Genomic DNA, 26,055 nt, shown 5'->3' with positions numbered 1-26,055 from the left:
TTCAATACTTTGCATTGATATCAAACAGATCTCTGCTGGTGTGACGTTTGTTTTAAAAATAACAATAAATTAAAGGAAGTCTTTTAAAGACTTTTAGGAACAGATAAGTGCATGTTATTTTGGATAAGGACAACTATATTTCAATAACATGTGATTAATTTTATATACATTTTAAAAGTATCTGTAAACGTTTATAATTCTGGATTTCAAATTAGCCAATGTATCAAAATCCAGTGTGCACAACGATATCACCAATAAACTGTGACCATTAATATAACAATATAATATCTGATATTATTTCAAGAGTGTATTTAATCAGATTTGTTTGAAAGCTAGAACGAGGTGAAAAATACTATTAAGAACAATAGTGAAGAACTTGGCACAAAGTTTAATGAACATTGGAATGAATAGAAGATGAAGATTGATACATTCATACATAATAAGATATACAACAGACATCCTGATTAAATACTTTAAATGCCATTCTGTAAATTAATTTCTTTTTCTGTTATTCCTATTAACTGTCGTTCGGACGGATAAATAATATGTTTCTTTTATTCTGGATTCTTCTGGCTTCTACACAGCACAAATAATGTAAACCAGATCTGTAGAGAAATAAAATCTAACATTCTTATAATAAAGAGAAATTCGTTACAAATCAATTGAGATGCCATTTTAACAACCGATTGCCTTTAACACGAACTAGTTTGACAGATGTCGACTTCCTTTACATTGTTTTTAATCATGATCTTATGAACAGTTCAGATGACACATCGCGAATAAAAGTTAACATAATAGTTACCTATCTATTTATACTCCTACACCACCATTCTACAAATGAGATTTTTTAAGACTTTTTAAACATTTTTTAAGACTAAAATTCTCTTTTATATTAAGCACACACCTTGAGCTCAGATTGAAAATGATTAAGTTACAAAGCCTGGCATAGCAGCGATTCTATGTACATAATATATCTAGCAGCAATTTTAGGACACAAGTCTAAATAACTTCGTTATTTTGTTTATAGGAACAATTTGTGTGTGTGTGCTGCACTTCATTATAATTGTTTAATGATTTCAAGCAGATCGTAGATATGTACAAGAGAAATCTATTTGCATTTTCCACTACAACCAGGAAACACTTAAACATTGAGCATATTCACTAGAACCATCGCACATTATTTCAAGCTGTATTGCACATGCGCACATATCTGATCTGCGAACACACTTCCACCTATAAATGATGACATGTAAAACATTTTAGAAGAGAAACAGTTTGTCCTTCGTTTCCAGTTACAAACGCTACAAAACTTGACTGATTTAATTGTTCTTTCCAGCGGTAATTCTCCAGCATACATCTAAGCAGCTAAAAGAAATACCGAAAAGAAAATTTTAAGAATGGGTTTCTGCTTCTGGTCCTATCAAAGGTTTATAAACCGCGTTAATGTTTATCGCAGTTATACTATTAGGAATGTGAATATTTTGTTGCATTTGCTCTTTTCCCTTTTGCATAATTTCTTCCCGTTTCTTTGCTTGTTTCCTTTCTTTAGCCCTACGATTCTGGAACCATATCTTCACTTGCCGTTCCGAAAGGCCCAGCATGCTGGCCAACTCTGATTTCCGTCGAATAGTAATGTATCTACTGTAGTGAAATTCTTTCTCCAATTCCAGACGCTGATGGTCACTGTATACAACTCTGTATTTGTCCTTTGTGCGTGTTTTCCCTGTATAAAAATAATAATTTGAATCAAATAATTGAAAATAAAATAAAATTAATCATAAAATTTTATAAATACATAATTTTATTATAAAATTGCACATACCAGAATTTTTAGATTGCAAATATACTATTGCTAGTATATGATAAAACGGAAGTTTGGCTGCTAGCTCTCTGTTCACCCCCCCCCCCCTTTTGTATTGCTTGAAAAATCAACGAAATTTTAGAAAAACCATGTACGTATTTCTGTGATGTAGTTGGTGTGTTTTGAGAATGATGACAGATTACCACAATGAAATATTTCAAGAATCTTCCTAAAACCTTCAAATCCAAATGATCTATAAAAGGAGTATATAAATATATAAAATATCTGCATCTAAAATAATTTTATAATTACTTTTTTTTTTTGAATGATTAAAGTGTAATGGATTTCTTGTTGTTATTATTGATTCTTCACCAGGAGACCATAAGACTATTTACAGTGAATTACAGAATATTTTCAATACCCAAAACATACTATTCTGTGTATTCTTTTGAATAAAAGATATCTAAAAAAATATATAAGGAAATTTTGATTAAAAATAAAAATAATTTATTTAAAATTTTATATTTAGTACTCTTATATTATATTAAATATAACATCGATTCGTTTAGAAATGTATTTTCAATGTTAGCCATCTTTGTGAAGGTCATACGTCACAAACGTCGAGAATTTTGAAAATTTTTCTGATCAGCTAACCCAATTACAGCCATTTGATTGCTTTTTTACTAAATACATAATCAACACACAACCATCTGAAATCTAAAAACTGTTTTAGTTAATTTTCAGATTGTTTCCCTTTAATCTAGAATAAACTGTTAATCCAGTAGTGCTATTATTAAAAACAACACGTGAGTCCACAGTAATAATAATATAATAATATTATATCATTATATTATTAATACGTAAGTCCACGGTAGTAATAATAATAGTTTTTAATAATTATACTATGCCACAGGTCCCTCTAAAAATAAAAATCCAGTAGTGCACCTTTTGTTAATCTACACTGCATTGTTACTATAACAACGGTTTTCAATACTGACACATTAGTGGAATTATTGAGAGCAGCTGGGGTAGAAGTAGTGAATATAATGACTGAAATTTGTCAACAAGTTTGGAAGAAAATATTCCAGCCTAGAATTTTTTCTGAAAAACACCAGTATTCATCATAATTCCAAAATAGTCAAATCCAGAGATTGTGAGAATTATAGAACCATCGTTTTAATTTCAGATTCAAGTAAAGTTATACTGAAAGTGATCCAACAAAGGTTGTGGCCATATGTGAACAGAGAAATGCCACAAGAACAGGCAGGCTTTAAAAGGTAGAGACCAAATAGTAAACATCAGATGGATTATGGAAAGAATAACAGAATTTCAGAAAGAAATATTCATATACTTCATTCATTATAAGCTTTTGATTGCGTGAATCACAACAGACTGTGGATTGTAATGAGATCAATGGGAATACCTGAACATCTAATTATCTTGATAAGAGAGCTGTATGACATCCAAGAAGCTTCAGTTAAAAACAGTCTTTGAAGAAACAGACAGTGTTTTCTAGAATGGAAAAAAAGGGATATGGCAGGGTTGTATACTGTCGCCCTACCGTTTTAATATTTATAGTGAATATATTATGAGAATGGTTGATTTACAGAAAGATACAGCTGGAATTAGGATTGGTGGCAGAAAAATAAATAATTTAAGATATGTAGATGATACGACCCTCATAGCAGAAACTAAGGAAGATCTGGAGCGGTTGATTCTATTGGTTAAAACGGAAAGTAACAAAGCCGGGCTTATTTAATCAGCAAAGCAAAAGTAATGGCTTCTGGCAATTTAAATGAATTTATAATAGAGGGAGATAAAATAGAAATCGTTGAAAGTAATGATTTAGTGGGATATACAGAATCATAAATGATGGTAAATGTGAAGATGAAATTAAAAAAAAAAGGATAGTCATGGAAAAAAAAAAAAAAATGTTAAATCTAACAAAAATTATGAACGATAGAGGTGCGAGTAAGGCCACGAAAGCTAGAATTGTCAAAGCAATGCTATTTCCAGTAGTGATGTATGGATGTGAAAGATGGATTATTAAGAAGAAAGACAGAAAGCTAATCGATTCATTTGAATTGTTGGGTGTGAAGGAGACTATTATGAATCCCATGGACTGCAAGAATGATCAATAAAAAGATTTTAGAGAATATAGAATGCTCCTTGGAGGCAATGATCGCTAAACAGAAGTTGATGTACTTTGGACATATGCCAACTGATGAATCGTTGGAAAAGGCAGTTATGTTGGAGAAGATTGAGGGAATGAGAAGAGGAAGATCACAAGAGTTGGATGGACAACATAAAAGAACTTACTGACTTGAACTTACAATTACTGAAAGAAGCGACAAGAGGCCGAGTGGGATGGAGAGCCTTTGTTCAGAAGATCATCAAGTCGAAAACAACTGGATCGGACATAACAGTATTGTTATCTACGTCGTACACGATAAAACAACCTTTCGGTATAGTAAATCGAATCATACAAACATGTTACAGAATCGATTGATTTTAGGCTCAAAAGTGGGAATATTTGCAATGTTTTCACTCCACAGATGTCTTTAATGCAAATTATCGTTGATCGACTTACCTTCTCTTACATAAGATACTCCTTGAACTCGCAATCATTGCACTGATAGGAAGTGAACGCTTAGTTAAATAATGGAAAATGTCATATTTTCATTTACAATATCGTGTCACGTCGAGAGATAAACATTTCTTGCAAAAATCAGGATAACTCGCTCCATCTCCCCATTTTCAGTGTGTAGTTCACTGAAACCTCAAATTCAATCATTTGCATACATCGGAATTTTAAAAATATCTGCGCGCACACACACACACATATATATTTGCATATAAATTTTCCAAACACAGAGAACGGTAATTAGTGAAGCATATTTTAAAACAAAATAAGCGATTTTTTCATCTTAACTGCACAAGAAACGGGAAGCAGCCGCATCCTAGCAACCTCAGCATTTAGGGGCGGTGACGAACGCCACTAGCCAAAGTAAATAAGATACTTGTCACATTAAAGGCTGCCGGCGACCGCTGAGTTGCAGTTATGGTCTCGCTATCTGTACGTATCTTGCTTAACTTCGCTGGAATTAAGGGGGGAGAGGTGTGGGGAGAAGAAACGTTGTACCAGATGCCGTGTGCACCACACGGGGCCAGCGGTCGTGCAGCTTTTAGTGCCGCATGCCTTATTGTTTGAGGTGTCGACACCAGGTTAAAGTTGTTCACGACGATAGGGCGGTGATACGGGTCCTGTCCTCTATTCACACCGTTGGCTGCCAATCTGAAAGAAACCTAGCTCAAAATAAATGATAATGTTTGCATTATCATTGAAGCACGTCGTGAAAATCCTGCTCTGATAAGCACTGCAAAGCTTAGACGGAGAGTGCAGGTAACAGCAATCGCTACAAAGAGGCCGAAGCTATATCAATAATCCTTACGCTAACCGAAACTCGTCCAGACATGGCGCTGCTTGGAATAAAGATTTGGGATGTCGAGAAAGGCGTCCGAATGTCTCCGAAGTAATCCCGCTCACACACACACACACACACACACACACACACACACACACACACACACACACACACACACACACACACACACACACAGTCTTCCTGCATAATAAAGTAAATTCTTCATTAAAAAAAAACGGTTGAGAAATCTAATTTTTCTGTACGTGATATCATGTTTGACATCATTTCTGGGAATTGAGTCATTAATTAAATATCAGATTGTCCTTCTGAGAGGGTCGCGTGATGTCAAGCATTTCCGTGTCTTGCAGAAACGAAAATGCTCTTTCGGTTTCTCCTAGACATATTTTTCCTAATAAGTTATATCCAAAGTCAACTTCATTTTGCCTCCATAAGTAGTACCTGAATAATTATATTATATTATAATCGGGTTTAGATTATAGTCCTCATTAATATTTTTTTGCCCAAATATGTAAAAACTGACTTATTTTTTAAAGCTAGTTGTAAAATTGCTCACTATCGACATGACAAAATTAAATAGCCCAGTATTTGTTATCTGAGTCTGGTTGCTTATCATCATATGTTTAAAATATTCGTTCATTATCACAGATAGCCAGATAATTTAATGAGTTCGGTTCACATAATTTGGAAGCTCTAATCATAATCCCCAGGACTGTGGCGATCTTCAAGTTGAGCTCAGTTTGAAAGCCAGTCTCTACAGCAGTTTAGTTTATTATATAAATAAAATTATTACTTGCCTAATCCTCAATTGTTACCATTCCGATGCTAATTGTCTACAACAACCAACAGTATGCCAAAAAAATGCGACTGGTTTCCAGAATTGTCATTGCTTGCTATACTTTTCCCATAAAAATTGTTAAAGAACGCGTTTCAAAATCAATTTAAAATTTTAAAATTTAATTTATTATACTGGCATATATTTTGTATATATTTCGTCAATATATATCAGTATAGTTTCCTGTAGGAATTTAATTACGTCAACATCTAAACCGAGGTGTTAACTTTTGTAGGGGACACAAGTTTATTTCTAAAATGCCCAACAAAACACTGAAGCAAAGTAAACAGTGTTACTTAAATTTTAGCCAGAAGTAAAAAATAAATAAATAAATAAATAATAAAATAAAATATCGAGCTTAGGCTCACCTTACAGAGACAAAAAATATGCTTTAAAGCACGCACAAATCTCTTCCTTCTTAGAAGCAAAGAAATCTCTACATAAGAATATATTTCAGTTCATTTCCTCGGGACAAACAAAATAAAACAAAATTTATGGAATAGTTCCTGTTTTCTTCTATAGAGGGCACATCAGCGAATGAATTGCAGACTTTCGATCGTGCTTTCGAAGTGTCTCTTCGGGGCATAAGCACTAATTTATCTTCACTTGATAGAAACATTTGCAGAGATAAGGAAGTAACTTAATGATCTCAAGGATTAATAAAAGTGGAAGTGTTGAAGACAGCCAGAAATCCCTCAGGTAATTCGGATGTTTTCGCTCTTCTAAAACTGAAGGATCCATTAAAAGACGCCAGCAATGCTTACATTTTTATTCCTATTAAATGGCCATTCAGACAGTCAACATTATGTCTTAACCGTCACTTCAGTATATTTAGCGGTGCCGAAAATTTACGAACCCCATGCTAAACGGAATTAATAGTAACCATTTAACTAATCCATCCTCTCATCATTATATCCCTTGAGAGAAAACGAAGAAGGAAAAGAGAGTTAAAGTGAGCGATGAAGAACTCTCAAAAAAGAGAGCTTATCGGTCAGATCAGGTACGTAAGTAAGCGTTAGGTTTAAGGTAAAAAAGGGTTGACCAACTTTAAATCATCTTTGGTTCTGTTTGCATAGATGCCTGGCTGAGGTTTAATCCTTCCCGGACACTTGAGGGTAATAAATCAATAAAATGAACCGAGCACGAGCTTCCTTAAGGGAACATAATAGCTCCATAAGACTTCTTCCGAGATAAACAAAGTAATTTATAGCAGACGCCTACAAAAGAATGGTTGTCTTTTGGAGTTTTTTTTTTTTTTTTAACTCAGAGGAAGAACGCCATATTGTCTATGTGTTATCTCGTGATAGGAAAGAGCCAGAAAGACAGAATGTCATACGAAATCTAAAAACAAACGTATTTTTGCTGATTTGACGTTGAAGGTAATTGCGCATTGGAAGGTAACTAAAAAATAATAAATAAAATAGAATGGATGATCGGTACTCAGTATCCTTATCCTCTCGCCTACATTCAATTGAGTTATTATACTATATTTTTCTACTTCCTCGAACTTAGTCTCTCTCTCTCTCTCTCTCTCTCTCTCTCTCTCTTTCTTAACAGTCTTCTGGCCTTCGTAAGTAATACCGGCATTTTTTTTTAAAATCCCACACACAGAGATGCGTTGTAACCCTACCATACAAGTAAACTAAACGGATGAGTTAATGATTGGATATTCCCGATATTCTATTCTATAGAACAAACATGGAACTTTTTTCAAGCCACTTTTAAGCCTCAATAAGCAAAATACTAATCAAATAATAATTATAATGATTTTTAACCTAAAGATTTTTACCAAGATTCATACCACGGTTTCACCCTCATAACTTGTCATTTAAAGATCAAAGACAGACACGTTCCAAATCACCAACTAGACCAGTATATTAATTCCTGTATGGCATATTATGTCATGTCTCAGAACATTCCATTGATAAGACTATCCAGTTGCATTAACAACTAAAAATCGCTTGGTCCCTTCTCAGTTCAAAACAAACTGCATATATGAAATGAGAATTAATTGCTTTACTCAAACAACTGCCTAGCAAATTCTTGAAGTGTTATCATCTACTACTTAGGGTGGGTGGTGAACTATCAGATTATAAACTGGTCTTAGAGTGATTTTAAGAGAAACTTAAAATTTTAAGAACTCCCTACACACGAGCGTTGACAAAATCTGTAAAAGAAGAGTACAGTGTGTGGATAAGGGATTAAGAGAAAGAACTGACCTGTTAAAGTATGTATGTAAAGAGCTAGAGGTCTTTGGACTAAGCGGAGTGAATTTCATTCTAACCATTTCGCAGAACCAAGACATTGAATGAAAGGGAAGAATGCAAACTTCGATAAGTTTGAAGATGTAACTAGAGAAAAAGTTTGCTTAGGGGAAAAGGGAAGAATGTAGTGGCCAGTTAAGCAAAACATTGCCATGAAAATACCTTTAGAAAGGACAAATCAGAATCAGAACGCATACGAGAAAGTGACTGAAGTGGAAAGGGTCATCTATTAAGTATACATTGCATATCCCCGTAGATAGCATTAACATTTGAAGGAAGTTTCCATTGCACCAGGCCAAACGTGAGAACAGTATTTTAAGACCGAGCAGATTTGAGATTTATAATGTTAGGAGTTGTACAGGAGTCCACACGGTTAGCCGAGTGGTTACGCGTTCTGCAACCATATGCCTGGGAAAGGGGTGTCCTGCTTTCGATTCTCGTCGCTGACGTGAGGAGCTTAAGGATCTTTCTCAGACATAGCCAAATTAGCCGGTCTTGGGCGTGGACTGTATGGTTTTTCTTCCCAGTTTATCTGGGGTTTTTTCCTCCCGCAAAGCAGGCAAACCGGTCTAAAGAACACAACGCTTCACAGACAATTACATATGGTTGAAAGTGATACGACCCCACCTCGTAGTGAGTGTGACCCCCCCATCAAAAAAAAGGAGGCCAAGGCCCTACATGGGGGCTATAGTGCCAAATAATAATAAGTTGTTCAGGAAGGGGGAAGCGTCTTGAAAGGAGAAGATTATGGACGTTTTTTTGGAAGTTAGGATGTGATGTGTTTGCACCAGAAGAGGCTAGAGGTATGAATGAACCAAAGCAAAAGAAATGTGAGATTTCAGTATTATTAAAGGCAAAGGTAAGCAAATAAATTTCAAAATAAGTAGTAGATTATTTTTACATTAAAACCTACGGAAAAAATTATGCAACATGGATACAGTTGAAAGCCATATCAACATAATGCTCCATGAAAATTTTGTTTTTACTGATTTTTAATGGTAGTTTAGATCTAATATTTATTATCTCATAAAAAGCACCAAAAAGTAAACTAAACACTGAAGAAGTAGGAATTATCCTCCTTCAGCTTATTATTCCTTCCCTCCTCTTTTACGTTGCGGTGTCGAGGATAAGGTGGTTATCCCAATGCCTCCCAGCGTGTTCTATGCCTGTAGATACGTGTATTCACGGGTCGGTTTGTCTGTTCTTGGGGACGAAAAACCTAGTTTCCGAGAGAAAAAAACTCCTCCCTCCGTATGAGACTGGCTAACTCACATTTAGTCGAAAGAGACCAGATAAAAGGTCCTCACGTCACTGATGGGAATTGAACCCATGTCTTACCGACCAAAGGGCTTCATCTATACTGACTGAAATACAAAGGCTCTAAGTAGGAATTAGTCAACTGAAATTCAGAAACAGCTACTTTCATGCATTAATGTTATCAATTAGTGGTTGTTGTTCTTGTTGTCGTTTAATCCTCCTACTTCGTAAAAAACGACTATATTCCAAATTTGGTCGCAACCTGCTGAACGGTGCAACTTGCAAACTGTGTAGAAGAGTCACTTTCCCCCCACAGATAAATCTGAAAGAAGTAACTCTCCCAACCTGATCATGCTATCAACATCAGGTTGAATTTTTCAGAATCATAAACAATGTCGTCCCGAAGGATGTGATCTCCCTTCCCCTACACTCAGAAGCACTTTGCGTTTGTCAGATTTAGCTGAAGTTCACATGGGATCATAATTCGGAATTTAGTGGAAATCAGTCGAATGTTGTGATTCAGCGATTGATTGTTCATGATTACAGCCGAAGCAAATGAGGACTAGAGGCCAGTGTAGTGTAGTATAGTACGCCCACAGATTCGAGACCCTTCGACACTTCTGCGCATGTAACGAAAAGGAGAATCCATTCCGATAATAGAATAATCAATCCGTCTTCTGGGATGAGTTTGTTATTATTACAGGTTGGAAAATTTGGCTTTTCTTTTACGAACATTATAGTTTTTAAATTAATTCAGCGACAGACAAGAAAGCACGTGATTTCGCATGTTAGCGACAAATTCGTACTTCATTTCTTTCTCCCCTTCAGTATCAATCGACTATTCTTGGCAGAAAGCCAAGCGGAGCTCTACAAAGTGTGGCCGTACTATAGTATGTCTGGCAATTGCATGTGTTCTGCTATTCGTAAGTAATGAAATGATATCGCAGACAGTCATAGAAAGAGAGGTGAAAATCCTGCCACTTCTTAAGATTGCAGACCAGACAGAAAAACAAGCTCATTTAACAGACGTGCACTGCCCACATAGCTAGACATGTACTGGTTTCTAGCAAAAACCTAATTTTGCTATTAAAATTGGTTTGCTTATTTTGAGGTACAAAAAACCCGAGTTTGTGGGAGGAACAAATCCTTCACTTCTGTATGAGACCATCTAACGCAAGTCTATTGATTGTCTGCGATCCGAAGAACCTTATTAGGTTCTTCGGATCACAGACAAGATTCAAATCCAGTCAAGTCTTTCCAAAAAAAAGAGGGCTTCGTCGAAAACTAATCGAGCTAGGAGGCTTTTTGTTGAATTACTTAGTCATAAAAATGCAACAGAAAATTTAAATCCTTATAATCTAATACTTCGATGAAAAGATTGCATGTTGTGTATTATCGATCATACTGGATTGCAGGAAATTAACAAGGGGAGAGGTCTGGAATTGATGCTTGATAAGGTTCACAGGACATATTGCAAAAGCTGGACAAATAGCTCAAAAGATTACTTGGATATCGAAAAATACACTAACAAGTAAAGATAGGTAGATTATTTATCTCTTTATAAGGCTATGATTCGGCCGCATCTAGACTGCTGTGTACAGGCTTGGTTACCTGGGTTTCTTAGGGATCAGAAGGTGGAGAGGATTCAAAGACGAGTGAACAAGCTGGTGACATGGAATGATCCGTATGAGGATAAACTGCTAAACGTGTGTGGCTTACAAATGACATAAAATAAATATTTCAATAGATGGCGAGTGGTCGAAGTTGTGAAAGAGTGTGGTTATGAGGACTAGATTTGTTGTTGAGACAGTGGTGAATGACTGGAAGGAATAGCGAGAGGCAGTTGTGAGTGGCTTGATAGAAATGAACTTAAAATATGATAGTGGGAATAACTCCATGGAAATGCTCGCGTAATAATAATAATTCAAAATTAAGTGGCAAATCGCAATACGCTGTTACGAAATTCGACAATGGATTTCGGTTATCTGGTTGAAGTCGTTTTTCGAAAATTTAGGCTACGAAGTAACCATATCGATTCAGAGACGAGTTCTAAGTTTTTCATTGGAAGACCTGAAGTATCTTGAAATGGTCCATGTTAGGCACTAGAGTATGTTTTCCGAAGTGTCTAATCCTTAGACCACCCGAGGTCTACTTTAATTTACGCTTTCTTTGTGCCCTTTCGTGGATGTTTCAGATAAAAAGCGCGTGCCCACAGATCTAGGCAGTTTTATCTCTACATAAAATTAATTGTAAATTACGTTCTTGGCCATTATTGATATCCATGATGTCAGCAATCCACAAAATATAGACAAAATGAAGATGTAGTGAACCAGAAGAAATCGTGCAAAACTGTTGGTTTAATTAAGGCCACGAGAAGTACATTAGCATCTCACTAATCCGAACAAATAAAAACAGTGATCGTTCGAATTAGCGAATTTCCCCCCAAAAGACAACAATAACTAGCGTTTAAGACAAAAATAATCAGATTCTAATGGTCCATCAATTTATTTCTGTAAATAAATGAAGTAATTGATAGAAAAAAAGCTACCGTACTGTAATGTAAAACTTAAAAAAATAACAGTACACAAGTTTATTTTAGTAAAAAAATTTAGTTTGTATGTACCTGTATTACTGAGGATTCTGATTTAATAAAATTGCATAGTTTAGTACGTAACTTAATTTGTATAAAAAATTCACTTTCTTGTACACAACACACAGAAAAGTTTTTTTATTTCACTGTAAAAAAAGTCATTGATTTTCTTTCGCTTATTGGAAGCTAAACCTTTTTCGAATGCTTCTTATCGGAACTGCATTAGTAATAAAATTTTGTGGAATGGCGTATCATTCTGCTTAGCCCATTTTATACACATTAAACCTGTCAACGGCCTCTCCGTGTTTTACTTTTTTCCCCCCCCCCGAATTCTTTATCGTCATCATCGTCTTCTAATTCATTATGTATCGTCATATTTATTTCAGCATCTGATTTGATTTCGAATTCACTTTCGGTTCTACCTGTAATCCATTCGTTTGTGAAATATCAACATCTGGATTTATATTTTTAACCAAATTATGCACGTATTGAATTTTCCCTTTTTTGTTTATCACCGTAATTATCTTGGTAAATTCTAGAAGGCCACAGTTTTTTCCATGACGCTCGAATTGCTTCAGGTTCGAGGCTTCCCAAGCAGCAGCAACTGAGAATGCTACATCCTTCGAATTTATTTTTTATTGATGTGGTAACGTCATAATTTTGGGAAATTACATTCAAAAGCAGGTCTTTATGATCTTTTAATTTAATGGATTGTATTATGTTCTGATCCATTGGTTGCAACAATTTAGTAGAGTTTGGAGGCAAAATAATAGTACACAAAATAATAATACGTAATAAATAAAACTTTTTTTCTTTCAAACCGCAGTTCGGATTAGCGAGATACCATTGTATTATGTTACTTGCAAGTTCTCCCCTCCAGTTTATTTTCTCGAAGGAGAAATGTTTCCAATAGGAAACATACGGAGATGGCAGGCTTTCTTTCCCTTCCGGAAACTTTCCACACCGTAAGAGGCAAACCAAGAACATATGCAATGAACAGACATAATATTAACCTGCTACTCTGTAATTCTGAACAACATTCATTAGGAAAAGTTGAATATATAAGAATATTTAAGAAATGTTTGTAAAAAAAGATATTAATAAAATTACGACTTTCATATAATGAATACTTACTTGCATGGAAACGAGTAGCTATTTGCAGATATTTTATTTTATATTCAGATTCAATACAGACAGCAGCATTTAATTGAATAATGCCTTATTTGCTTAAGCTTTTTAGCATATCTAAGCCCAGTCGAATTTTCGTATTCTAATACACATTTTGTAACAGTTAAATCTATCTGGTGAAAAAACGTGCTGTTAAAAAGCTCCTGGTATATTAGTGATTTTTGTTGATTTTTTGAGTGTTCTTAGATTTATTGGTGTATTTATTGATTGTAGTTTTTTTAGTGTATTTATTGTACTACAGCATGATTGCAAAAATATTACTTTTTATTACTGTTAAGAATGGCGTCGAAAACTCGCTATAACAGGGCGGTATCTAAAGTTCGAGTTAAGCTTGTTACTAAAGAGAACGTTTGTCTCGATATGTGTTGCTGCAGTGATGATGATAGTTTATCTGAGGATAATCTGACTTTGGAAATATCCCGATTAAAAGAAATTATTAGAAAAGAGAGTTAGAAAAACTGTCAAAATGTTTGACGAAACTTATCAAGATAAGAAAAAGGACCTGAACAAGAAGAGGCAGGACAGCACTGAACTTGGAAATAAATAAAATCTAAGAAAAAAGGAGTAATATGATATGGTGATTCAATCTTAAAATTTGTGCGGGCGAGGAAGTCACTACTACTTAAGAATTAGGTTTTTCTCTCACGGAGCAGTGAGTGAGTGGATTAGCTGACATTTAGGGGAGTGCATATAGTGTGAATGAATTTAAGAGAAGGTATGACAGTTTGGATGATTTATAGCCTCCCGCGATGAGTCGTTGACTCCCTGGAGGTCTCAGATAATAATAAAAATAATAATAATAATAAATATTTTATGTTTTTTTTTTAAGTTTTTAAGTATTTTTAAGTATTTTTAAGTTTTTTTTTTCACAAATTAGACTTCAGAAATTTTTAGTTGATGGTTCTTGAATATATTTCCCACACAGCTATAAATATTGCACATACGTACAATAATTAAATACAATGTATACGAGTATATCTAATATTAGATATTATTATTAGATATTAATATTAGATATCTAATATATCTAATAATACTTATTTGCGTAAGCTTTTTAGCATATCTTAAGTCCAGTCGAATTTAAATTTCTTTATGTAATTACGTAATTTCGTTACTCAAATTCTGCTCTTGCGCAGTCATGAGAGCAGAAAAATACTTTTTTTTTTCTTTTGTTAAGAGACCATTAGCTCTTTTTGTGCTGAGAATATTTTGATTTCAACATTGTTCAAGATCGTTGCTTGAAGAAGGTTGAAAATTATTCATTCTATTTTGATGTTTTCATTTCTGTGTTTATTTTTTCTTCAATAAAATGAGACATGGAAAAAGTTTTTATTTAAGCTCTACGTTTATTTAATATCATTACATAAATAAATCGCTTGCTTACTGAAGATATTTATATTGTGATTATGTTAATGAGGCAACATGGCTTTAATTTCATAATAATGGATAATTACATATTTTACTTTGAGAAAATTGCCACATAATTTCAAGTCCTTATACATTCATGATTAATGTATGTAGACATTAATCATTAATAAAGATTAATGCTTAATAAATGTATATTTTTTTAAATTAATGCACTGCAATAAAATACAAACACTATCATATTTTGCTTAAAATGATCTTAAATTCAAAATCTTATCTTAACGAATACATTGCGAATACGAATATGCATATTTAAACACGTGCATAAAGAAAAATTGTATGTATATCTATTATAAGTTTAAATCAACAGTTGCAGCTTAATGAAATAGAAGATGGTGTGTGTGTGTATAATCAGGTATAAGGTAGTTGTGCACATCATTCTCATCCATCGTCTGAAGATAAAAACTGAAGATCGAGAAGAGCAAATTTCAGGTGATTTGGTCACTTGAAAACAGAACGAAAAGGAAAGGAATGGTTAACAAACTGGTAGCCAGAGGAAGATCTCGGTTGTTTGTTGTAGTTGGAATATGCCTATAAGACTAAAATATAAAAGTATTGGAGTCCTGACAAATAACAGACTAATCTGGTGGAAAATTGTTAGTAATAATATACGCTTCGTCACGTAGCACCATCATAGTATTCTATATACACCTTGTTGAATGTACTGTATATATTGGAAATTTGAGAATGGTACTGATGATGGTAATTTATTCAATATTCTTACTTTATGGTTTGATATCGATTGAATAACTCAAATAATACAACTTTTCTTTAGCTCTTCAAATGAAATAAATGAAAAATAAATTCATCAACTCTCTTTGATGAAATTAACTATTCAAATAATTCAGTTGCAGTTCATTTGGTTAGACAAGACACTCATCAGCAGAAAAATAAATTACCCATTGCAATCTGAATCAAAATCACTCATTAGGAAGTGCCCTTTTCACTTACGTATAATTCGCTAATGTCTAAGTATTAAAACGATCGTTCACTAAGCAGAATGGAACTTTTCCAATATTGATGAGGAAAAAAGGAGAATATTCACATAGTGTGTTTATGTATGCAGTGCTTGGAAAATTATGCGATCCAATATATTAGCACCTTAAACATAAGCATTTTAGCATTGATGTAGTGTAAATTAAATTATAGCAATAAATTATTTCTTCACCTTGGCAAAAGCCAGGGAGAAGAAATCTCCATACTTTGCTATGCCTGTCAATGTTGTGTTTTCTTTCTTTCTTTCTTTCCCCTCTCCTTTTTTTTTTTTTTTTTGTTTGTCAGGAAGAAAAACTCAACTTTCCTGGAACTAAAATCCTGCCTTTTCCTATCTCATATTTAGTTAAAGGCCTATACGAAGTCTTCATTGAGCAGACATGATTCAAATTATGTTTTTCTAGCCAAGGCCTGCTCACTACCAATTGCTTGAGTAAACTAGTCATTATCAGAAACGAGATACTCTGTAACAGTTTTTTTTTTTTTTTTTTTTTTGAGTCTTGATATTATGTGGAAGGTTTTTATGTATACAATTAATGATGCAATAATTCGTTATGCTAAAGGAAACCTTTAGTAGCTCAGTCGGTACCAATGATGCCCTTTGGTTGACAAGACATGGGTTCGAATGCTGTTTAGAATAAGAAGTACCTTTATCAGAGCTTTTCAGCTCAAGGTGAGTTAGTTATTTTAGACGAAATTAGGAGGGTTTTTTCCCGTCTCGGAAAATCGGATTTCTCATCCTGTACCAGCCAAACCGGTCAGGAAAACACGATTTTCTTACAAATTAAGCTCACTTAGCTTAGAGCTAGCTACTTAGGTTTTTGGAGCTTAAGAAATTGAATTATTATTTCTGCTCATACTATGAAGTGAAATCCCAATAATAGTTGCCAAGGCCCTAATAAAACCATTGATAATGATAAGTATGCAAAAGGACCATACGAATGCTTGTAATATGCAAATTAGAATGAACAGGTTTACCTATTTCACTGTTAGAGCTTTATTTTCTTATATTAATCCTATAAACAAAAGTTTCTAAATCTGGTTTATACATCAGTACCGTGCTTGGGCTATGGATTAGATAATTCAGAAACTCCTCTACATAGAGACTAATCATGATTTCCACCCCCCCCCCCCACCACCACCACCCCAAGCTAAATTATAGTTCTAAGCAGACAGTGGTCGTAGTCTCAAAGATGAAATTCATCAAAAATCCATTTAGAATTTGTAAGCATCCACGTTTGCACTGGGATTCGAACACAGATTATTGGCTGCAAAAACAAAGCGCTATCCACTTGAGCAGCCTGGCAACAAATTTATATTTAAAAAAAAAGAAAATCCCAAGCATAATGAATGAAATCTGAACACTTGTCCAGATTGAAGGTATGGGGGAAAATAAATGATTGCAAAAAAAGTTAACTAAAAAAGTTGGAAAACTACTAGTTCCTTTTAAACATACTAAAATTATATAGAATTCTGTTTGGCTTGAAGCTTGTTTATCAAGCTAGAAAAACCCACATAGATTACAAAAATCTTTGTTGATTCCCAAACTAGACAAATCCAGCATCTTCGACATTAAATATTTATATCAAATCATTAAATGAAGTTCCTTTAATGCAAATTGTTTAAAAGTTCATTCATGCAGTAGTTGAACATGCTAAAAATATGACCCTGCTCACCATCAGGCAAAAGAAATGTCCCGGACGTGGACACAAGACCTGGATGAGAATGACAGATCACATCGAAATCCCTGGGAACTGTGTGTTTCTCGCTACCACCTGGAATGAACAAGTTGGGCATAATCACTGAGAGATACTGGAAAAAAGACATGCTGTTTGGACAGTAATAAGTATTGACAAAATTTTAAATAGCCCATTGAGGCAATTAAACTGATTAGGTATAAATTATTAATTGATCCCAAATATATAAAAAATGCTGGCAACTAACTAATATAAGGACTTCAATCACTCGAAAAGAAGAAGTCAACCAAGTACCTAAATTACTAAATTATTTGAATTCCTGTATTATTATCTCTTCCTTTAAATTGTTCTTTATTCACTTCCTTATAGCTATTCATTGCACTTGCTTCACTTATACATTCGCCCAACAGTATATTTTGCTGTATCAGGTTCTTCATTGTACATATCTGATAAATAACAGAGTAAAGTTGTTTTTCGTTTAGCAGTTAACAGAGTCCTATTCATTCTTTACACAGATTTCTACACATTGCTTTCAGAGGCAGTTTACAAAGCTTACATTGTTAGAGCAAAATGTACGATTTTTATTCAACTATTTTTTTTTGTTTGTTTGTTTCAGCAATCAAATATTAATAGTAATTGGCACAGATGAGAAGTAGCTATAGTATCTTCCATATGGCAAACTTGATTCAGTTAATTTACGTCTGAGAAGAAAATCATCGTTGGCATTTTCTCAGCTTTTTTACTAAACCTTTTGATCTGAGAAGGAAATACAACACGGATGATCGAATAGCAATTCGCATCCTCTGCTGGATTTTTGGTGAAAAGATTCAGTTAAAATGAAGAGACGTTATTAGAACGAGGACAAGCAAAGTATTTTTATAAATGGTCTATAAAATGGTAGATCAAATGTCAGTCTAGATTAAAACTGAAACTGAGAGATTATCTTCACACTGAGAAGCCTATGCAAAATACAACATTCGCTAAGCGATTTAACAGAATGAAAGCTCTAATGATGTCATAAATGATTTCACTATTATCAGTTATGCTAATAATGACTACCTAAACAGAGAAATTAGGTGAATGGCTGTCGCAATTCTATCATCGTACTGTCAATCATTCACCTAATTATTCTTCAATGAAGAAAATTTGCATTAATTGTGCAATTACATATCCTACAAAGTTTCTAAACAAAATTCCAGATGCTATTTCAACTATAGCAATTACCGTCAAGGCGATGATCATAATGCAGTGCCTACCGTTGAAATTAATTTAGTATTTTAATAAAAAAAACCAAACTAATACACCTAAAATGTCCTGAAATGGCCCAATGTGAGATCACTAGCCTGCTTATTGAATGCCTAGACCTATTATGCTACTGTTAATTAATAGTATTTTTACTTATATTGTTAATAACTCTATGACAAAGCCTTATTTAAAACAATTTCGTCTGGATATCATTGATAGATTACGCTTTCCTAGCGTAATCTATCGGTAAACGCCTTTCAGTATGAAAGATGAGCTATATTCCGGGATGCGTAAAAGTTTTAAAGCCCTTTTAAGCTGAAAGGTGATGTGACTGGTCTTATACGAACTTATTTTTTCCTTCTGGAAATTTGGAGTTTCATCTTGATAAACAAACAATCTATCCAAACAGACAAGGGCAGTGCATCGACAGACACAGCAGATGAAGATTGGATTAAACACCTATCGTTACCAAAAATTAGATTTATAAAAAGCTGTAACGGGTAAAGGAAGATTGGATAATTCATCTACGTTTATGAACCTTTTTTGGAAACCCAGCCAAGAATGCATTTAATGCATTGTTAAAACTGTGATGAAAGTTGTATAAATAATCCTGGACCGGTCTTGTGCTAAATAACACTACATATTATCACGGACGCGCGCCGTTTTTTCCGAACAGATTCAACGAAGGACAATCATTCCTCAGAAATAAACTAACCAATCATAAAATGTGAAGCAAAATTTAATACCTTTCTAGGTGTAGTGAAATCATTTTTGATCTCTTCACAAAGTGTATAGCTGAAGGTGGAACAAATAAGTGATTCTTGGTGAGATGTCAACTAAGCAAATAGACGAAAACAGATCCATTGACCTCACGTGTGCAGGAAAGGGCAATATTTATGTTTCGAAACCGCAACATAAAAGGAAAATATTGGAACATAATACATAAATTATTCTCTTTTGAGTTAAGATTTCAATTAATTACCCAAAAGAGGGGATGTTTGTGTCCCCGTATCAACCTGAAGCAATAACAATTCGCCCCCATTCGGCATCTGCAGTGCATTGTGATTCACGAAACCAGATATCAAGCTCGGCCAAATGTCGCGCGCAGTTCGGAATCGCAGAGACGCTCCCGTAAACGGCAAGAGGCTTGCCATTTGCCACTTGTCATCTTTCCGGCACAAGTAAAGCAAGTTGTCGAACGTTGGCAGTAACTCATTCTCGAGGATAACGAGGTAAAAGTGGACGCTGCTGCATGCATCTTTACAACCCCCGAAGGGCGGGCATAAATTTTCTCAGTGCCCGTCTAACCGAGGTGTAGCATCGGTACTTACAGCCATAACGGCAGGGTGTGCTCGCAGGCCAGGCGGAGAGAAGCGAGGAAAGGAAATCCCTATGCAATTTGTTCATAAGTCACAACCCACAATGGGTCGTTCAAGTGCCTGTTAAATAACCAATAATTTATACGCAACGAGCGTCCTTTCCACGTGGCTCTGTATAAGGTCAACAGGATTATAGCGGTTGTACAGAACGGCGTAGTAAATCGCTTTTAATGTACACTGTCACCTGCACGTTAAGATTGCCGTAACATCTTTATAAGGAAGGTCTGTACACGACGTACTGACAAGAGTTAAAATTTCGAGATTTTCGATTTCTACGCGGCATGAGTCAAATATTGCTTGCCTGCCTGTCAATATTTCAAAGTGAGATCATTCAAAGTGAATGTCATTCAAAGTGAGATCAAAACCTTATGAAAAACCATGTGATTAATTACGCATGAGCAGTTAAGGCACTTGTTACCGATCACACTTCCAAACTTACTTAAGAGTTACTAATTATATGAAGAGCCAAAGGCTTCAATTCGGCGACATAACTTATTTAAGTTAAGGGATATTACATCCCATATTGTTTCTTATGGGATATTATATCCCATATTCGCCGAATTGAAGCCTTTGGCTCTTCATATAATTAGTAATTTATTAGGACACCTCTTGGCAATTCTCATAGAAGGGATGTATGTTCTGTTCGCTACAAACTTGGTATTATTAACTAGGTCTACCTACTCACTGATGAGACCTCAATAAAGGTTGAAACCGGTCTGGGTAGTGACCCTCTCTCATAATGTAGAACAGTAATACAGCTTCTAGGAGTTCACATTATGGATATCAAGAATAGTGATCGGAGCTTGCTCCACCGTTGATATGAGTTGCCTCAGCTTGCACTACCTAAAGGGTCAGTTGCTGCAGTATCCAGGTATTATCCAGGTATTTGCTTACCCTTGGAATCGCCGAACTTTATATATATATACATATATATAGTTTCTATATTCGGCATGAAACTCTGAGTTTCTTAAGAGTAACTGCACAGAATGCATCGCCCCCCCCCCTCCCCCACTTATCCTCGATAGTTGTTAAGACGAAGGCATCCATACCATACCTGGGGGTTTAATTCAAATCCCCTATTTCCAGTAAAATGGCGTCCTTATGTTATACGCAAAGATACCGGATAGTTCCTTTCAATTTCCTTCTGTTATTTCCCAACTCTTGGAAGATTTGAATACTCTCCTTGCCGATCTGATCTCATAATGGTTATGTGATCTGAGAGTGGTGCGATGTCCACGTGATATCTCATGACGTCACAACAAGTATGTCTTGAACGAAGTGTAGTTTACATACTGAGATCATTCCATTGACAATACAGTGATGATTTCAGTTTGGAATGACGACCGTGTAAAGTCAGCGAGTGGACAACTTCTCTATTCGTGTTATTTATGTTGTTAAAGAGTTAACAACATTTTTGTCACTGGAAAATGCTATAACACCCCCCTCGTCGAGAGTGATGCATCTATGGCACAGTCAAACTAGTGATTGCTAGGAATGATGTTATATTCACTGAGATCCTTTACGCTTAAGTGAGTGGGAAAGCTAGTGATTTGTTTTATTTTGCACTCCAGTGAAGGTGAGATGACAGTAAGCATCCTTTTTATCATGTTTACAAATGAATGGGTGCACACGATCCGGTTTGCTGTTCGAAGAAGACGCGATTTTGTAAGTTTCTGTGCCTCTTTCTCTAAACTTTTCCAGCTCAGCAGAGAGAGAGAGAGAGAGAGATTATAAATGAATTGTCTGTTGGGTTCGAATCCTGTCTATGACACGAAGAATCTTTATAAAGGCTTTTCAGCTAAAGACAAGTTAGCTGATGTAATTATGGAGATAGCAGAGGTTTCTTTCACGGAAACTCTGGTTTACCATCCCGCAAAACAGGCAAATTGGCCAGAAGAACACTCGCAATCAACATAACAGATTGGCTCAACTTCCCTACTGGCTCAACTTTTTAACTCTTTTTTAAATCGCATAATGCTATGCCATTTAAAGAAAAATCTCCTAAGGGAATAAATAGGATAGTAAAAATAGTTTTAATCGAATGCAATACAATACCATACCAGATAACACACTAAAAAATTGGGAATATGGAGGACGAATTTAATACACAAAGCAAGAAAAATGTTCGGCTGTCTTTCTACAGGCTATAGAATAGGTTTCACAACTTCACAATTGCAAAAAGGCTAAAAGTTGTCTCTATTTGGAGACGTGTCATCTTGGACTGCAACCGTTTTTTCAAGTGACAGTTCTTTGATTAAACAGTGGCTTTATTTTAAAATCACAGAATATTATCGCCCATACTTTGAGCGATTATATTCTGTACCACGCGACTTTTAAATATATCATTAATCTAGTATACATATCTTACCCACATAGCTCTTAACCATGTAAAGGATATTTCGAAAATTAAATGACAGTCGCATCATTTTCATCGTCTTAAAAATGAATAACTTATTACAGTGATGATATCCATCAACGAATGAAGATATCTAGAACAGAAAAAATCTGAGCTCGGTTTTAAGCTTTTTCGCTTAAAATCATTCGCATACCAGTTTGCCTTCAGATAGAGTTTTCGCCAACGTAATTCACATTATGATTATATTTGATGTACGATGCTAGATCCTTTTATAATGGGGTAGTATGATATTTGTTGTCCTTGTGCCAATAACGCACATACCAGCCAATGATAATAAACTATGACCGCTTAATGGTGAGATGCCAATTTTAGATATTTGAGATTGTTTTACTATTGTAATATGTTGTATTACAGTAATGTTGAATTTCCAGTTCTCTTTGTAGATTATAAAGATACACCCATACGTTTGGTATAAAACTAGATGTAAAAATTATAATTCTTAAAGATTTCGACATGTTTGAATATTTTTAAAACGTAATTCTTACTGAATTTTAACGACACCTAAATCAGATGCTTATGATTATTATACATATTGAAATACAATTCGACATGTATATTAATTTATCGCATGAGTTCAAAATCTGCAACTTATCACACTTTTTAGTGTCCTTGGGGCATATTAAGAAAAGGTTTTAGCGAGTTTCACTGGCAATACATCTAGTGGACCCTTTTCCCAAAATACAGTTCCTACTTTCATGTGTTTTAAGTACTGACATCCTTATTTTTGTACAGATTGTGTGACAGCAACATGTGACAAACTGCAGGTTTGCTTACCAATCAAGCGACTCTGACTCTCCCGTCCACAAAGTCTCGGTCTCGTTCAAGTTCAGTGGACACAAAGACCTGGGATCTCTTAATGCGTGACCATCTGGGTACCAGTGACCCCTCGCTAAAGTCAAACAATAGAGTAGGAGAAACGGAGAAAGATTTTTCCCCTCAATTGCTGGTCATTACCCAAAGTTTTATGTCCTTCTTTCATTAGCACTCACATTAACTTAGTGGGAGCTGTTTATGCCTCAAGCAGTAACCATAACAGAAACGAGAAAAACCAACGGGACAGCTAAAACCTTCAGATAGTCCGCTAATGAGAAACTTCTGTCAAATAACTCATATCTTCTTAATGGCGGTAATAGCTTATATGGGCGAAAATAATAAAATTCTAATAAATTAAGCAAGTCAAATGCAGCAATGAAACAAGTTAAGCAAGAAATTTTATGCACTTCCAAATACAAGTGTGTAATATATTTGATTTCAGGTCTTTTCCTTCTACAAGATTTATCCAAATGAATGTCATAATAATACTAAGTAATAGGGCTGAGAAAAGACCACATATATACTTCCAAGAAGAAGTATTACCATCAATAGGCACCTGGAACTTAATTTATTAAACTATATTGTTTACATTAAAAGATGTATTGTAATTGTCTTAAAAATAAATCGAATCTATATTATTTTTCTAAATAATAACATGTAAAATTTCATCAAGAAAACTTGAAATTTCGACGAACTACACTGCGTGATTCATCAAGGTTTGAATTCTTTTGGAAATTTTACAGGAATCTAGTTGCTTTGAAGGACAGAAGCAATTAGCTTTTTTTTTTTTTTTAATCCCTGGGATTTTTTAAACATGCGATTTTAGGAAACACGAGTCCAGTATTATTCCCACTGGCCACCCACTCGGCAAGGAGGAGTGTAATGAGGGGGGAAGGGCGGAGCTCAATAGGCTACTAACGGCACCAGTTTCGTCGGAGACTAATCGTTTTGCCGTCACCATCGTTCCACGTGCGGCGGGGCAACCGTACGGACTTCTGCAGGTGGCTACCTACTACTCCCTAGTCCAAATAGCAGTTAAGGCGGGAGTTCAAACGCTACCGCCTATTGTGTGGCAGCAATAAAAGTAATTTGAAGACGCCTGTACCTGTCGGCACTATTAAGAACGCCCACAGTGTCCTTCAACCCATCCTACTCCTCCTTCTATGAGAAAACAATGATGAGGAATCCGGTAAAACAAAGTATATGAAGGCTTCAATTTCCTTAAAGGCAAATGAATACTTGGGGAAAGACACAACGCGATAAAAATAAATGCAATGTCCGATAATAAAAGCATGAAAATTGAGGAAATAATGAGACCCGCACAGCATTCTTTAAGATTAAGATACCGACAGATGAGCTTTATATATATATATATATATATATATATATTTTTTTTAATGTACTATTACATAAATCCACAAACTTTTGGGAATTCAAATAATATCGTTTAAATTTTATGACTTGAAACAGTTTCTGTCAAATTTTATACAAACTCTAACGAAAAATGTCAGATCCTGTTGTGGGGGAGGGAAACTGCTTTGGGAGATATTCGGTTCTCATGGTTAAGCAAACCGTTCTTAAAGGATCATTCACTCATTTTCTTCTTGTTTTTAGTTCGTAATTCTTTCCAGTCGTCAAATAGCTTTACTTCCACTTACTCACCCTGCAGGTATTTTAACTTTCATGACAAACTGGCTAAGTCCAGTTTTCAAAGATTTCAACATCCCCGCCCAAAACTAAACACCATTTTTTCGACAATAAAACATTCCAATGACTCAAGTACCGCATAATTTTACTATCTACAGCGTTATGAGTAAGGTTTCCATTTTTTTGTTATGTATTTTGAGTAAAAAATGATTTATAATATAATTAGCATAAAGATTATATGAAAAGCTTTAAATAATAATTTTTGGATAAAAAGAAAAAACAATAATTTAGGAAATATCGAAATTCAGATGATTGCTTTTATACATTTTTGTGATCATATACATTGTTTTAAAGTAGATTTCTTGTGAATTTATGTGGTGTGCGGACTTTCAGAAGAGATGCGGTGATTGATTCCAATTCAATCCAATACCCTTGGAGGGTAATGGATGCAACGCTGTAGCCAATGAAGTTCTAACTGAGGCTCGACTATTGCCGTTACCCTCCTGCCATGATCAGAGCTTTAATACTTCAATAGCACCTTATCCCTACACTGTCCTCTACAGATAACGGGGAAGATGAAAATCATTCTTGCTTCGCCCCTTTAAGCCAGTCCTTATAAGGATATAAGGATTGTGGTGTGAATTGGTTGAAGATGATACTCTTGGAGGGTAATGGATAGCAATGCTGTAGCCAATGAAGTTCTAACTGAGGCTCGGCTATTGCTGTTACTCTCCTGCCATGATCACAGCTTTAATTACTCAATACCACCTTGTACACTGTCCTTTACAGATAACGGGGAAGATGAAAAGCATTATTGCTTCGCCCCTTTAAGCCAGTCCTTATAAGGACTATGTGGTGTGATTTGTCCTCTCTGCCGATATCTCTGGATTAAGTGCTGCCTCATTCATTATTCTATATCAAGTTTCATCGACTATCTAATTTCAAACTATATTCAACCATTAAATTTCAACTTGCCATTCGTGTCTTACAAGGCCATATTGTGTTGTTTCTATTTGTGATGTGATTGTGTTAATAGCATTGTCCTTTGTTTAAAAAAGGGCC

The 26,055-nt window shown here is 34.9% G+C and overlaps 1 protein-coding gene across 2 annotated transcripts in view; it reads right to left on the bottom strand.

The window, feature by feature from the left end:
- Positions 1–368: 368 nt before the first annotated feature.
- The window catches only part of cad (caudal type homeobox), a 52,150-nt gene continuing 26,463 nt past the window's right edge, over positions 369–26,055 (bottom strand). The window contains exons 2-3 of one of the 2 annotated variants that reach the window (XM_090397293.1): positions 17,473–17,571; positions 369–1,723 (exon numbers count right to left, since the gene is read on the bottom strand). In XM_090397293.1, coding sequence (XP_090253419.1) covers positions 1,392–1,723; positions 17,473–17,571 — 431 coding nt within the window. In that variant the 3' untranslated portion in view covers positions 369–1,391. The remainder of the gene's footprint in view (positions 1,724–17,472; positions 17,572–26,055) is intronic. The other variant, XM_090397294.1, reaches the window with a different exon arrangement.

The sequence above is a fragment of the Typopeltis vanoorti genome, chromosome 8 (genome assembly GCF_054136105.1).
Source record: "Typopeltis vanoorti isolate ZY-2024b chromosome 8, IOZ_Tvanoo_1.0, whole genome shotgun sequence".
Classification (NCBI taxonomy): Eukaryota; Metazoa; Arthropoda; class Arachnida; order Uropygi; family Thelyphonidae; genus Typopeltis; species Typopeltis vanoorti.
The sequence above is the reverse complement of the archived record's forward strand: the minus strand, read 5'-3'. Positions and strand labels throughout refer to the sequence as shown.